This window comes from Numida meleagris, chromosome 1 (assembly GCF_002078875.1).
Source record: "Numida meleagris isolate 19003 breed g44 Domestic line chromosome 1, NumMel1.0, whole genome shotgun sequence".
NCBI lineage: Eukaryota > Metazoa > Chordata > Aves > Galliformes > Numididae > Numida > Numida meleagris.
The window spans coordinates 29,271,955-29,288,769 of NC_034409.1; the positions used below are offsets into that span (position 1 = coordinate 29,271,955).

The 16,815-nt window shown below is 37.8% G+C and overlaps 1 protein-coding gene across 2 annotated transcripts in view; it reads left to right on the forward strand.

Annotated features, from left to right (window-relative positions):
• The window catches only part of CNTN1 (contactin 1), a 75,853-nt gene extending 66,811 nt beyond the window's left edge, over positions 1 to 9,042 (forward strand). For both annotated transcript variants that reach the window (XM_021384954.1, XM_021384955.1), the window contains one exon: positions 6,667 to 9,042. In XM_021384954.1, the coding sequence (XP_021240629.1) occupies positions 6,667 to 6,746 (80 nt within the window). In that variant the 3' untranslated portion in view covers positions 6,747 to 9,042. The remainder of the gene's footprint in view (positions 1 to 6,666) is intronic.

Below are 16,815 nucleotides of genomic sequence, written 5' to 3' on the forward strand. Positions count from 1 at the left end.
TGAACTTTTGGTTCTTTGATTTTGGAGACTGGATTCATTACAGAAGTTTGAATCAAAGAGACATTAGTCATATAGTTTGTACAAGTCTCAGTAACTAATGTCTTCTAAATTCTGAACTATCTGCAGTTATATCCTCTACTGTCACACCACTAGGCTATCACTGGACCCCAAGAAGGTTCCTCTGTAAAATTAAGAGTCTATATAAAAGTGTGTAAATATTAATTAACATAAATGTCTTTGTTTCTTCCTTTCCAAATTTATGCTATCTTCTTGGTCTTTAAATGATGTACATGGAGAAGAAATAGCTGTGACTGTACATTTTATCTTTTTTAAAGTATGTAAAGTTATACCAGTGTGCATTCCAAAAACTGGATCAGAAAAAGGCAACCCGAAACCACAATGAGACACTTAAGACATGTCAGAATACATAAAGGCTAGGATGTCCCCTGTAGTATTAGGTGATAACCCAGTACCCAATCAGAAGAACTAGAAAAGTGGCTGTAAATTCTTTTCAGGGTTACTATGAAACTTCATTTTCTGGCCTCCCTTTATTTTTTTCTGAAATATTAGGCCCTTTTTATTAGAAACCTGTCAATGAGTGTTCCAGAGAAGATGGCTGGCTTCCTCTGTGTGGTTATCAACTGTAATTTCTGAGGCGATGAAGAATATGTCTGTGTGGAACAACCAAGTGTTTTGCCATACCAGGCAATCCATGTAATCACAGATGAGATCTTCTACATGGACAACCTACTAAAACTTGCCCTAAGCTCCTCCTTCTGCTTCAGCAGGCAATTTCCAGCAGTGAACACCTCTTCTTAGCAGAACACGTTAGTCAGCCTTGCTTGGTCTGGCAGTAGTCCTTGAGCTTCTTGTGAGCCAGTTTGTCAGGTGTGATTGCTCACAACTGGAGAGAGAGCAGATGCTGAAAGGTGTAACAAGCCTTTACCTGAATCTCACAAAATGGTGGGAAGTACAAATCTGGGTCACAGATGGACCTCCACAAATTGTTCTTGTTATTATTCATTGACTATATCACTTCAAAAGTACATTTTAAAAATGCTACTTGTGGTCTTCTACTTAACTATCCATGCAAGATAATCTGTAATCTGTAAAGGGGAAGAGGATTCTGAGAAATAATTCACATTTATTGACATTTAGTAATAGTCTGCCAACTGAATATGAATATTATCTATCTCATTTTCCTCAGTGTCTGAGGCATCTTGTCATTTTGGCAGTGCAGGTCTCCAGCAGGGCCAGAGTCAATAGAAAGGAAGCCCATGCAGCTTCCAGCAAACCAGGTGCTGTTGCCAGAAGAAAACAAAAAATATGGCTTCTCAAGTTGGAGAAGACAAACTAACAGTGGGTGAATAAACCACTCAGACCATCAGTAGTCCGTTAAACATGTTTTTAATGCTGTCTCTCTTGTTCTTTTAATGGTTTTAAAAGTGTTCTGGAGCAACACAGTAAACATTAGCACAGCACAAAGCACAGGCAAATGCTCAGAGAGCATTATTGCCATCGCATGTCTACTGTGCTGCAAAACTGTAATTCACAGAATTACTCTGTAGAGCCTTTCTTGAAATGTTTATGGCATAGACAAGAAGAAAATTTCCTCATACCTATACAAAAGTAATCTTAGACAATGGAAATTTGGACCTATGACTTAGCAATGTTGTCACTAATGCAAGATAAACATATTTTAAATAGTTCATTATTTTCCATTTACCATGAATGGCAATAGCAGAATTTAAACCACATCTGCTGATATTTCCCATTTCTTCTTGCAGTAGCATTTCTTGAAGATGCTATTTCCATCTGAGACAAGTAATATTTCTTTTCAGAAGGCAGTTCACAGAATGACAAACCAACCCACTGATTTTATGCAGTGTAGTTTAACTTTTAAAAAATGTATTTCCTCCCTTCCCACTTTTCTGTTCTACCTGGGTAAATATGCACCCAAAACAGATATTGGCAAAGCCTAGAGGATGCTAAATAAACTAATGAACAGTATTCAGAGGATCTGTGGAGGCAAAAATATCTTTTCCAGTTGGTTCATTTATTTCCCACAGAAGTGAACATGCTTAGTTGCAAACAACTATGTACATTTGAGAAAGCTTTGCATTTACCTTTCATAAAGTAAAAAGGAGAAATACAGAAATAGGCAACCATGATGGACTATGCATCTTGGGCACTGGACCAAAAGGAGAATATTGTTTACAGGAAAATGGATAGGAGTTCTTTCAAAAAAAAAAAAAAAAGAAAGAAATCCATTTTGCAAAATAGCCGCAAAGGCACATTCATTTATTAAATATCAAGAGTAAAACTTTGTTCTGCTACAAACTTAAATTGATTATGGCTCATATAAAATCTCAATTCTGATAAGAAAATATTCTTTTTTCCTTACTCGTAATAAGTGTATGATAGACTTTGTCAGGAAAAATGTGTTGCATCTACTGTGTCATTCAGATGGTCAGTCTACGTCTACCTGAATGATTTGTACAGCACAGTAGAGGGTGGATGTATAGAGAAGAACAGCTGGCATGTATGGTGAAGTCAGGTTTTGCTTTGGACACCGTCTCTTCTGTTCCTGTGCAGTTGTCTAAGACAGCTCCACAGTGCAAAATAAAGCACAATAAAGGGGACAGCTGAGATACTTCACATCACACTCCTCAAACTAGAACAGTCATGTAGATATTCCCCGCAATGTTCAGTTCCCAGAAACTAACAAAACTGATGTAATTTAATACAGATTAATTCTTGAACAATATTTCTTGATAACAAAAGCAGAGGAGTTTTGCTACAACAGGATCAGTTCATGATCAGCCAAGGAACAGCTTGAAGTTTGTGTATGTTGGCAGAGGAAATGCTTTCTCACTGAGAAAGAGAAGTTATTTACATATGACAGTTTCACAGATGACCAAGAACTAATTTCCTGTTTCACAGACGTGATGAAAGTAAGATTTCTAAATAGTCTTCTACATTTTTTTTTGTAATCGATATGAAAAGGATACTAATGTTGGGAAAAGGGCCAGAAATGTCTTAAAGATAAGTAACATTTAAAGAAAATGATGACATATTTTTAGTAACAAGTCATCGCAAAGTCTTGGGAAATATACAGAAGTCTGAATTGTTGTAACCTCTTTCATTTGGACCTTAAATTAATTTCATTCCTTTTGAATATAATTGGAAAACATGTTGCATAGTGTTCAAGATGCCAGAAAATTTGGAATCTCCATTCAAAAATGTAAAAAAATTCATTCTAGACTTTAGATGATTGAATTGGCAATAAAGAATACAAAGCACAAATCGAAAGGATTAGTGGGACTTAACCAGCAGTTCCTGTGATGTGTAAAGGTCTTGCTGAAGGCCAACCTGTCCAGCAGTTGTTCCCTTCATTTTCTCAGGTAAGCAGCTGTTCATGAGATAGTTATCCCAAAAGGCTGCTGAGAAAAGAAGGCAAGAAAAAGTTATGATAACTGCATGCATCAAATACAAGTTGTATTCAATAAGGTATATGTTTCTGTAGATGGTTTAGTCATAGGCTTAAAAACGCCAACTATAGGAACTCTACAGCACAAAGTAGTAAGGTCTTCATGTGAATATAGCAAGAAAACAAGATTTCATGGCTTCTTTCCTTTGGGGCTGTTGGGAAAAAAATTAAGGTGTGTGTTTCACGTTTAGTTGAAAGAAATGAGGAATCTTGATCTGATGTCCACAGACAGTGGGCTGGAGTATTAATAAGGTCAGGTGATAGTGATTTGGTTTTGGCCTCTACTTTCACGACTGTATCTTGCAATGGCATGCGTGCTGGATATGTAAGATGCTCTCTGGGAGAACAGAACAAATGTTGTAACACTGAGGAGAGAATGAAGCTTTATATTGCTAAATATATCCAGTTCATGCCTGGCTAGACTTCAGGAGTTTAATAACCCTTCTGTTTTCATTTAAATCCACATGTTTATCTCTTCACATTCACTAAGTCTTTATCTGGCATTTCTCTAGTTTTTGAGAGATGGTTAAAACTGGCAGATCACAACTGCAGTACTCTGTTGCACAGAATTAACTGTGGTCTTTACTCGGGCACAATGTACATTAATTTCTGTTCATGAGCTACTGGAGAGTACGGGCCATCACGCAGTTGGTGAATGGTAATTCAAGTAAAATATGTTTCCTGACATGTCGATCAGTAATATAACAAGAAAAAAAAATATGAAAAGAGAAGATGAATTTAATGTGGCTTTATCTTCATAATGTTCTGTTAACGTGCTGTCTGATGGTAGGATTTAATTCATTGCTGAGCAGTTATAAATATCTCTGCACTGGTGCCTAAACCTTGTAAGGAACGGCTGTAATGGGGTGACCTGCTAATTCTTAATTCTGCAGCCAGTGAGTGCATCTCAGGGGAAGATCTATTATTCCTTTCCCTTTGTAGAATAGTTACATGCAAATAGAAATTTCCTTATATTTTCTCATCATTCACCTTCACTTATCTTTTTTTTGAGCTGTACTTTTTACAGCTGAATTGAAGCATTGAAGGATTGGTAGGTCTCTTGTCTTGGTTTTCCATAGTGCTTGGATGTCAGAAAGAAGTTCAGAAAGGAACTCCACAGTGTTAAGGGAAAGGGGAGAAGTGGGAACTGATAAGAGTTTCGAGGGGGTCAGAAGTAAGAGAAAGCAGCAGATAGAGTTTAATATGGGGGATGGAGAAGAGAGTGGAGCAGCAGAAAAGTCTTCATTTGAGTGAGGAGCAGAGCTGAGAGGAGTTGGGTAAGGGACCTAGAAAGAGGGAGCAGATTAAGAGGAATATGGCTGAAGTTAAAAAGAAATTCTGGGGGGAAAGCCCTAAAATTCTGGTTTCATGGCAGATGCTGTGGGCTTTCTCCCTGGATGGACAGTAGTGAAACCAGGATGATGTGAAAATGCTTGCTTCCACCTCCAGTGACAGAAACAGGAGGGGAAATAGTTGGCTCCATCTCAGAGGCAATTTTCTGAATAGATCTCTGACAGGACTTGCATAGAGCTTCCACCATGGGTCAGGAGACACTGCCTTTTAGATCTGCCTTTCTAATAGCACTCAAAATTCACTGCTTAAGGCCTCTTGTAAACAAGGCAAGCCTTCTGTTTGCTAGTGGCTCATGGTCCTGTTAAATGATTTGCTACATGACAAGCTGTAGGAACATCTTCCTTCCATCCCTGGAATGGAGAGGACACACTGATTTTGGCTGAAAGATGTCTTTAGACCCAGCTTGCTCCAATGATACACACGTATATATCTGGCGAAACATAATTCTTCCCACTATAACAACATTCAGGAATGAGTCGGAAGTACTGTAATAAGCTAGTTGAAGGAAAGAAGAATAAGTACTCTAGCTTGAGGAATGCTCCCAACAGGCTTCCCAAACAACTGCCTGTATTTGGAGGGAGGGCTGTTTGAAGAAAGAGAAAAGAAGATAGTGCTCTGAACACGGAGAACTGCAGATGAAGGCTCAATTAAATGACTGAAAAGAGGAAGAACCCTATGTAGTACAAAGATTAAGATTGTATGTGACCATCTTTAGTTAAGACTTATTTGTGGGGCAAAGCTTTCGTCCTGGAATTGCAAATAGCACGTGTTTGGTGCATCACAGAAGGCACTAATCAGAAGGAAGTCAAACCCATACTATGTTGAGACATACCACGAAAAAACCATAAAAAAAAAAGAAAATCCCTGCAATTATGTATGTGGGAACCAAAAATGATTGAATAATACCACTCTTTTTGTATATCCACAATTAACTGATGAGCTGGTAAATTCTACATTTTTCTGATTTGTACTTAGCCTGCATACTTTCTGAAAAATGTTTTTTGCTATCTGTCGATTTCATTTCTATGTAGTTTCCTTACTTTCTCCTTATTATTAGAGTAGGAAATACTGCAAGAAATATGGGCTTGAAGGTAACATACCAAAATGTATTTGGTCAAATTCTCACTTTAAACCATCATTGTTTTTTTACACTCACAATCATATTTTGATGAGTTTTAATTAGTAAAGCCCTTTATTGACAGAATACTTGAGAACAAAGATACAGAAACTTCTCAGGCTGACACATAAAACCTGCAGATCTATCTTTCTAGAAAGATCCTTGTGACTTTCACAGACACAGATGTGTAAATGCCACACTGCTAGAAGCCAGCCATCTGGACTTTGTAATCAAGCAGGTAAACAAATGGACCAGGCTCTTCGACATCTCTCAGATTATTGCTGATCATAATAACATTAACTTTTCCAAAGGTGTCTCTTTGCTTCGTCACATTTCAAAGACTCCATTAATTTTGTTTTCACATGCTTAAATATTTATTTTGACCTTTTGCCTCCTGCTATAACCTCCTGGCTCGTTGGACCATCCAAATCAAAATACACTGATGTGTTCTGAATGGCCTTGCTGCTTGTATAAACACGCTGCATAAACAACTCTTGTAGAACAAAAGACTGAGTCCTCTGCTGTGCTGTAGAAAGTCTCTTTGTCCGTTTCAGATTATCCATACAGGTAGGAGCTGTGTTGAGATAAGCCAGCTGGTTTTCCAGTCTTCTTTCCCTGCATTCTTGCTCACACCCAGCGTTGTTTCCCTTCACTGAGTAATGCTGAAGAAAAATCAACACCGTGTTGTTATCTGTTCACTGTGCAGGTGCCACTGCTGGAGTACCAACTCTGCTTCTGGGCCTGGTGCTGCCTGCTCTCTGTGTCCTTGCCTACTCGGGATTCTGAATGTAGCTGGATTTACCTTGTCCTCACCCGAACACAAGGGACTCCCTTTGAAGAGGAGGACTGCAACTCTTGATTCCTGTGGCACCATCCTAAGCCAAATAAATTATACTTTAAAATAAATTACCCTACCAATTTCCTATGAACTTTAAAAGGACTGAGGCATCCGGGAACTCCTTCATTAAGTAAATCAACTTTTGAAAGGATAAGAAATATTTTTAACTTGTTCCAATATGCCTTATAAAACACTTATGCTGATCTGTGACAGTTGCATGATTCGGTCCAATGGGGCAAGTTACAGTGTTAAAACCCAATAACATAGGCTGTACAGTGAAAGTAAAATCACCATACGTAGGTGCTTTAACTTGAATAACAAATTGTGAAATATAATAGAGATTGAAATGTTGATTGTATGTGATAAATGTAAGAGTACTACGTCTGTCTGTACTATCCTATATGTTTTGTGTACTGCATATTTTTGAATGGCCCCATCATCATTTATTGGGATTACTGGTTTTTTGAGAGACAGTCAAAGCAAAAACATTTTGCTTATTTTCACAGCTATATTTCTTGAGGCTATTGGATACAATTTGAAGGACTTGAAATGAGTGTCAGTGACAAGAAAAATTTTATTTTAAATATGTTCAAAATACCTGAGACATTCATAGCATGCTCAGCTTAAAGGAATTTACCTGTACTTCACTGACACTACATTTACTGTATTTTTTTCTTAAAACAGTTCTGTTGAAAATTCTCTTATGGTCATTATTGATGATTTTAGGAGTGAAATGTCAGCTTTCAGGGAAGCAGCACAATATATCGGTTTTGATTTAGTATTATTACTGTTATTACTAAGGTAGCAATATAACACTTAGAAGAGTGAAGATATAGTCCAAGTTAAGATCAGCTAAATGGACTGTGAAATGGTAGGAAACTTATGTTATTTTTTAAAGTAAAAAGATTTAAAATATAAAAAAGAAATAGATATACAATAAATGACAAAAACAGAGTAGCACAGTCAAAAAATTATTATATTTACATTTCTATGCTGCAGATGCCAGGTGTTACCTTCCTGTAGTGAAGTGGACATTTGGGAGAATTATATGCTTTTTCAAGAATTTGATATTATTCTAATATTCGTAGTGTTGTAAATAAGAGTTTTAAGGTTCTGGGACTGTTTCCCTATTTGACGGAGTACTGAATGATCCAACTGTGTGTGAATACATGAAAGTCAGATCCCAAATGTTAGTTGGAACTAAATGTTTGCTATGGCCTTTGCAAAATTGGCATTCTATTAGAGATAGGGAATGTTTTTGTTCTGACTGTGTCTAGAGTGTTTCAGTGTTTGTTTGGAGTTTGTTTTATTTTTTTAAGTTTTTAAAGAAATATACATTCTTTATTTTTTCCATGGTATGCTGGGAATTAGAGTGTGAATGCTGAAGAAACACAGTGATATTGAATCAGATGGCTCAAGTAATAGTGCAATGTCTGATGCTTCAAGAATTATAAGCTTTGAATCATATTTTATTAGCACAACCTTGCTAGCTACTTAGAAATAGATTTTATCTTTTTAGAATTGATACTGTAGAGGTCCATAACAATATTTACATGAAGCAAGAATAGGCCTATTAATGATTTACACCCCCTTCTTTAATTTGTATAATTTTGTACTATATATTTACATGTACAAGTGTAGAGTCTTCATCAAGAAATATCAATAATACTGTTTTAGTTTAATTTTAACTATTTGTTACAAGATGAAAATTTTTTAAATAGGTGAAAGTGATAATTTCCCTATAGAGGAATGTCAAAGTGTCAAGCACTACTCAGTTTCATAAATTGTATAATTATTTGAAAGAGAAATGACGTCTTGATACATGAGAAACTAATACGCTGTAAGCCTTCTGTACAAAAAAAAAATGTGTTTTATTGTATTTCATTTGGTTTCATTCTTTTGCAGTATGGCTCATTTTTATATAATCTACAACCACAACTAAAACTTTTGCCAAATGCATGATTGCCTTTTACTTTTCTAATACATGGTGTAAAAAGCAAAACTGGTTAGTTTTTGCATGAAAATGACCCGGGAGGGAAAGCCACTTCCTTTTTTAAATCAGCAGCACAGATGAGGTAGGTCTCACAATACTGATCAGATAGTTCAAAGTTTTTCATTGTTTCACATAATTGTATAAATTCAGCTGGGACCTGCAGTTTCAAATTGTTGTAAAGGAAAACTAACTAATGTATCATCTGCTTTAAAACGCAAGGTTCTTAATTAAAGTTTATATAGATAGACATATTTGTTGTTTCTTTATATTTCAGGAAACTTGATATTATTTGATACTGATGAATATTGAACTGTTTTTTTAGTTACTTTTTATCTTCTTTTTTTTTCAAATGAATAGAGCAGGACCGTGCTTTGTCCTTTTTATGAATGAAAAGTAAATTACAGTTAAATAAATGTATTAATGTTACTCAAGATACAATAACTGTCTTTTGAATTAGAGCTTTCTGCTTTTACAGTAATGATGTGGTCCTCTGTAGCAGTAAGAATGTGGTTAGAATGAAAGCCTGTGTATCCCTCCCCTGCATTCTTATGAATTTTGCAGGACTGGAAGAGCTTCTGTGGGGTAAGGGTGGCTGTTTCACTTTGATTATGGGTGATATATTTGGAAAGATTTTTGTGACGTCAGTGACTGAGAGCTTTTCAGTGTTTTTGGGAGGAAGAGTTAACCAAGCGTTAACCTTTGAACTGATTCATTCTTTGTATGATCACAATTTCAAGAGCTTACTTACATCAAAAATAACTGACTGAGAGACTACTAGCCTTTTAGGGACCACTTTCAGACCCTAAGTTGCACCAAATGTAGCATGAAAGACATTTATCTGTAGGTGAAGCTCACAGTCATATTTCAGAACTTGGTTTCATTTATCTTCTGACATCCCAAATGAGAAGAGCTGTTGACAGAATGTGTTTCATAGAATCATGGAATCATTTTGGTTGGAAAAGACCTTCAAGCCCTGCACCTGAAGATTGTCTAGTCAGCTGGAGCAGAGATCAGACATGCAGAAGAGGATATTATCAGTGGTTTGATTTGGTATGTTTTGTATTTTATCTTGGTCTCTAAGAGAAATAAGTTTTTGATTTGCTGACTACCTGCTAATAATGGCAGATGAATTAAACAGCTATCATACTACACGAATACATAGTCTGAGTAGAAAGTAGAGACTTAAGTTAGGAATTTGCACCCAAGCAGGCAGCAGCAAGGTCACTGTGTTTCCTGCTCTGTTTGCCCTGCTGGATGCCCAGCCAGTAAATACCTCTGCTTGCCTTGTTCCTGCCTTGCCCAAGGCCTGGAGAGCATGGGATGAGTGTATGCTGGGGGGAAGTCAGAACACATGGCATTGCAGGAGGTAGAGGTAACAGAGGGAAACAGATCACTGCAGCAAGAAAGGGAGTAGCTGGGGAGAGAACATACATCCGTAAGAGAAAATGTTTCATTATTTCCAGTCAACGTTATTTCCAGAACAACTTGTTTGTATTTGAGAGACTTCTTTGTTTCCAGACTTCAGGGCCTCTAGCTACTGAAAGTGATAAGAAATACGCCTTTGAATAGTAGATATCTGGCTGAAGACCAGATCTTCCAGTCTAAATTTGCCCCAGCATGACATTTCCTATTGGAATTAAAACAGAAATGACAGACATCAGGTAATACCCAAAGACATTTCAGTACAGATCTTGAAAATGTTCCAAATGGTTTTGTTTAGAGATTTTGTGTATTTAAATACATCACTGAAATGTCAGTCTTTCAGGTTATGACAATACGAGTTAAGCAAATTCTATTGGCAGCAGTGTGCATTTCTATAGCTTCTAGCACTTCTGTATGGTCTTTCTTTACATATATAGTCCAGTGAAACCTCTACACCATGTTAGGACATTGGTACTATTTGGGAACCACCTGTCTTCATCACATTTTCAGAGAAAGATTGCTCCTCTCTGTTTCTTCCAGAGATTATTCATTTTCACTAGCTTTTCTGCCACTACTTCCTTTTACTTTGTCACTTTAGTATTCTTTTTATTTTCAAAAACAGAAGGAATGACAGAAAGCGTAAGAATCCACATGAATGCAAGATAAAAAGATAAAATATCTCAAACAGCACCGTCTTTTCCTTCTGCTCTAAAGGACATCTGAAAAGATATGTGGAAAGCTTTAACTTCAACTTAGCTGACCTTGACTATGGTCTATTCTCTTGATTAACATCTGGCATACATGCAGCTGTTCTGACATAGGGTTAGCTAGTGTTATGTGATAAAATAGTTATACTGGCCAAATGTCTGTCAGAAGTACTCTGCACCCACTAGGGGAAGCATTCAACAGAGTGGCAGCAAAGGCGCCGCGTTGAAGATGGTTTCCATCAGGAGGTACACCTCAAGAGGGTTGGGAGAGACTGTACAGGTGTACCTCTCCAACTGGAGCTGTGGCATATGCTCTGGAGTATGTCCTTCCCTGGACATCACTAATGGATTGACTGCAGAAATGAGAGAATTAAAGACCTGCTTGACTTCTCCTTCTCCATCCTACTCTAGGATGGAGATAATGGTTTCCAAAGAGAACTCTTCTCTGCAGCCACGTGAAATCTCATCCTGTACTGAATGAGTAAATAGGATAGATAAATGACTTCCCTAGACATGCCTGCTGTGAAGGAGACCTAGCTATTCATAGCTATCTAATGCTGGAGAAGAAAACCCCACCCTAACTGCGCTATGACAACATGCAATGTCAGCCACTGGTAAAAAGGCAGAGGTAGACAGAGAATATGAAGACTGGGCCTCATACTCTGTAGATGGCTGGTAGGGGTCTGCTGCTTGTCAGTGTCAGCAGGCATGGATGGCAGCATAGTATGGGGAGCACATAACCGATGGACAGGCCCTGGTGCCAGCATCCAGATTAACTGTGCAGGTACACTTATTTCTGATTCTCACAGGAGGAAAGTAGAAAAGCACAGAGTCTCCAGAGGGATTCAGACTCAGGGACTGATCTCGCTCTAGCAGCTCCCTGCTAGCAGCCTCTCTGCAGTGCCCGTAGCAGGGACATGACATATTTGTGGCCATAGCGGATGCTTTGTACTTGCAAGTGTATTGCCTGGGACTGCTCTCCAGCACTGAGCTTGTTAGGCTTTGTCCCCTGACTGAACTGTTTACACATCCTGACTAGGTCACCATGTTGATGTGATGGTTCAACCATAAGTAGCATGGTATAATCACAAAGCAGTGTGGGGACATGCACAGGACTTTAAGATGCGGCCCTGTGTGACAAGACCTTTGCTGATCCGCCTCTTACACTTTGTAATTAAACTGCTGTCATTTGCCTTGTGAGTCCACATGTAGCCAATAATATTGATGAAATCATATGTAGCTTTCTCTGCTACATCAGTGCAGGAAGACTTTTGCTATAAATACTGAGGCACATGCTTCTGTCAGACCTCCTTAATGACAACACTCTGAAGGAATTAATTACAGATCTTAGTTTAACCATATCCTGGCAGAACACTCTAATGGATAACACACTCTATGTGAATTGACCTGTAGCTCAATGAGCTGTCGAAAAGCAGCCCATTTGCCAGGAAGCTCCTCTCTGCCTGCCAGAACACTGCACTACCACTGCAGGCCTCCGAGATGTCTGCTGAGGCCCAGATGATGTCTTTTCTGGCACCAAACTCCAAGGATCTTCAGCCAACCTCATTCTCTGGTTTTGATTTTCCAGTAAAAAGTAGGTGATGGAATGATGCAAAAGGTTGGATTTGTAAATGTGAGCCTTGTACAAGTAGGTAAACAAACAACAACAACAGAGTTCTGCAGTTTTTTGAGGTAGCTTTCATGTACACAGTTTAAACTTCAAGTTGCCAGAGCCAAAAAGAAGTAGGCAAAATTATTCTGCTCAGCTCTGCTCAGCAGAGTTTTCTGTCATTAACTTACAGCACTGACTTTTCTGTAGTGTTGCAGAGGTGATTACATAGACAGTAAAACAGGAGAAAAGAGGGGAGAATGGTTCTGTCTAAGCAAAGGAAGAATCAATAACTGAAACTCTCAATACTGAGCTAAACGTGCTAATACAATGACCTAGAAAACAGCATAAAAATACTTTATTTTAGTATGTCGGTGTGCAGCGCAAATAACACTCACCCTTGGAGTTTACTGGTTCCAGGACATAGGAAAACTGGATTTTTTTAATAGAAACAGCATGATGGCTGACTTGGTCTTTTTTTAATCAGTAAACTCAGCAAGTTAGACACCTTCATTGTGTCAAGAACACAGGATCACAGAGGGCATAAACTTAGCTAACACAGTTTATTTCCTTATCTTGTTTGTTCCAAAATATCCTTTCTGGGATGTGATAACCTGATGGCTTCTGACCAGTGTTCTCTCCTGCACTCACCTCTCAGGCAAGTGCAAATAAAACAGGCATTTTCAAGATCAAAAATACTAAGCCACTTTCTCTTTGTGTTTCTTTGTCTTTCTTCATCTTTCTTTGTTTGTGTTCTTTTTTCTCTGCATTTTGTTCTGTCTCTCTTTTCTCTCTTCTTTTCTTCTTCCTCTCTTCCTCTCTCTTCCATGTCTCAGTATCAGAACTAGGAATTTGAATATCAGTAATATAAAGCTGTCAGCAAAGAATACCATTCCTGATCAATCTCTGAAGAGAGTCATTTACAGACTAGCTGTGTATTTAAGAGATTTTGGAGGCACTCAATTTCCCAGAAAGCTCTAACACAAGAAAGAAAGAAAAACTCTGTGACTTTTATTTCTGTCAAGCGCTACGTAGGCTTCTTCCAAAAGCTCTGAATCAGACTTGGAGGATCAAGGATATATTCCAGTAGTTTAAAAAGACTTGGCATCAGAATTGCAGCTGTCTTAAAGGATTTGAAACCACGTGCTCTGAAATTTAAGCAAAACTTTATGTGCTTTGCATTATATGGTGACTAACACAATTTCTCATCTAATTTCATAGTGTAACTGATAGACTGTGGGATACTAGCATTTATTCCAACATACAGCATAGCAAAATCAGTGAAAAAATACATAAATTTGGCTTCAAAGTGGATGACAGACTATTGCATTCATTAAGTATTTACTCACCGTAACCAACTTTACTCCAACCCATCTCAGGTACCTCCATTACCAAAACCATGTGTGGGAAGCCAGTTAGGTACCTCTCAAAGAGCTGTTCAGCGCTCAGACAATCCGGGCACCTTCTGCTCATCTCTGTTGCTCTCCATTGAGAGCTGTGTTCCTCTCTGAACATACATAGGACCACTACTGACCACACAAGATCTCCCTGGTGAAGACCACCACCATCTTCAATGGGGGAATAGTTATTCTAACATTCATGGAAATCCCTACTTCAGAAGTCTCTATTTCCAACTGTGCAGTGACAAGAAAATCGCATATTTTAGGTAGCAACTCTATATTATATGTGTTGCTGACAAACATCTGCAAAAAATGAGAAACCTGAACTGTAGTTAATGGTCACATATACACCTGTAAGAAAGACAGTTTCTCTCCTTATCAAAGCATCTACTCAAAAACTAAATTTAGTGAACATTCAAGTATTTCATATGGCCATGGGCTATACTGGACAAATTGCCTGTGCCTGTTAATTGTCATTAAACAGTTACCATGGCCATGCTCCTTCCAACTGAATTAGATGTGAGCATGTAGGTTGGCTTCTTTTTATGAATCATTGCCTAGATGAGTCTCTGTACCTCCAGTAAGTATAAAGGAAGACTGAGGGAGAGTTGCAGTCTAAGAAAGATGTCCCACATACAGTTTTCTGCAGCAAGATCTCGAAATACTGGAAAACTTTAACACTGGTGCAATACTTGAATTTTGCGATACCACAAGTAAAATCCTGTGAGGCATCTGCTCAAGAGAAATAGACTTTGCAACCACCCTCGCAGAGATGAAACTCAGGGCAACCAAAGTGAAGGAGTCAGTACTCTGAAATATGCCACTGGAGAAATAACAGTAAAGAAGAAAGATAATTTCTAATGATATTAAAAATCAAAATGTTGTTGACAGCATTAGCTTTTCAGAAATTAATGAACTAGAACTTACTGTGAGAATAACTGCATATAAAATACAATTATATTGATGCTATGTCAGAAGCTGTGATGTTTACCAAGAATTAATTTATAAAATCAAAACTCAAAGGAAGCCAACTCCAATTATAACCTCTAAAAAGTGCGAGTAAATATAGGATGCAAAAATCTCATGAGAAAGTATACTTGTATAACTACATGTACAACATTAAGTTGAAGAACCTTTCCTAAAATTACAAATCTGTAATTGGTATTTGAAGCATTTCCCTCCTCGTATTTATTTCTAAAAGGTGGTGCTGCGGATTCTGATTTCCATATTCCTGGCCTAATAACTATTAATTTTTCATTGATAGTGTTCTTTGCCAATTTCAGGCAACAGGATCTGTTGTGAGAGGTTTGTTTCATTTGTTTGTTTTGTTTCCTTGTTTTACTTGCATGTGGATTTAACTGAGCAGAAGACTTTGAAAGAATCACAGATGGGAAAGAAGAGCATATCTCAAGATAGCCATCTCTCAGCAAACTCTGCAGATCTGTTCAAAAATGAGATAAATCTATTTCCTTTGAAGATTTCTTTTCTAGAGCCAATCCCTACTGGGAATGATCAAAGAAGAAAATGCAGAATGAGCCATCCTCAGTCCAGAAAGGACTTTTCTTTGCAGTCGGCTAAAGCTGGCTGGGAAGGGATCCAGGGATCTGCTGAGGCTGTAAAATCTGTATTTGTACTATCCCTACCCTGGGACTGGGGCAAGAGCAGACAGACAATCTTGCCATACTAAGCCCCGACAAATATACGGCTGCTCTTGTGATCACAGACTGGGAAAAAAGATCTCCATCACATTGTGTCTACTGTGTGCTTACTGCTGGTGAAGCTAGGAACCATACAAGAAAGCAGTACGAAGTACTTCTGAAAAGTTTTATTACTTTCTGCATCAAAACGAGTAAAAACTGCTACAAAATGAAGATTACAGAGCTGGAAGAAGTCGGTAATTAGCAGGACCCAGCCTAGAAAAAGTGGCTACAGTGACAGAGTGTGCCCAGGCTTCATGGATTAGCTCATGAGCTGAAAGGATAGAACAGGTTTATCAATATAATATGGTGCAGTGGGTGTCTTGTCTTTGTCTTTCACAGTGTCACTCTGCGTTTTCTGTATGGTGTCCACTTCATCATCTGAAATAGTGAGAACGTATCTGTGCTCTTTTCATAATGTTCTAAATATGTCTATTGTTGTTTTGACATCTTGGTGATTTTGGTTGGTTTCCTTCAATGATTACAGGAATAGTCCACTACCTCCAGACTACTCTAGACTACACAGAAATAATTTATCTTTCTGAATCTTAAGGCATTTTGAAGTTGTGACTGCCCTGTAGCAAACTGCCACGTGTATATATCATTGTGTCAGAGCAGTTTGTGCTAATTCTATTGATTTCATTAACTACAAGGTGAATTCTTCTGTAGTCTGGAAGAGAACATTGTCTTGCACTTTATGCAGTGTTCAAAAATGGAGAGTTTCTGTGTTCAATTTGCTTAAACAGCCGTGTAAGGGGTTAAATAATAGTTATTCCAAGTATGCAGTTATTAAGCTTATCTGTGGTATAACTGCTAGCAAAATCTAGATAATGCAAATGTACACTTAACTAGAGGCATATGGAAAAAACATTATGTGTATTTGGGAAGATACCCAGTAAAGTATCCACCTGTAAGGCTTTTTGACATCCTTTAACTCAGAACAGGAAGCCCCCATTAATTTCATTTATAAAGTGTATGCTCAACAACAGATTAAAAGTAATTCATGTTTAACAGACAAACAAACAAACAAAAAATCAATGAGCATGAAAACAAGTAATAAATGCAGAATTAAGATGTTTCAAAAAGAATCCTTCAGTTATGGATGCTAATGCTTCAGGCCATTAAGCATCAAAAATTAAGTTTCTGGAATGATGTATTAAAATTACCACTCATTAGAAGCTGATGACTG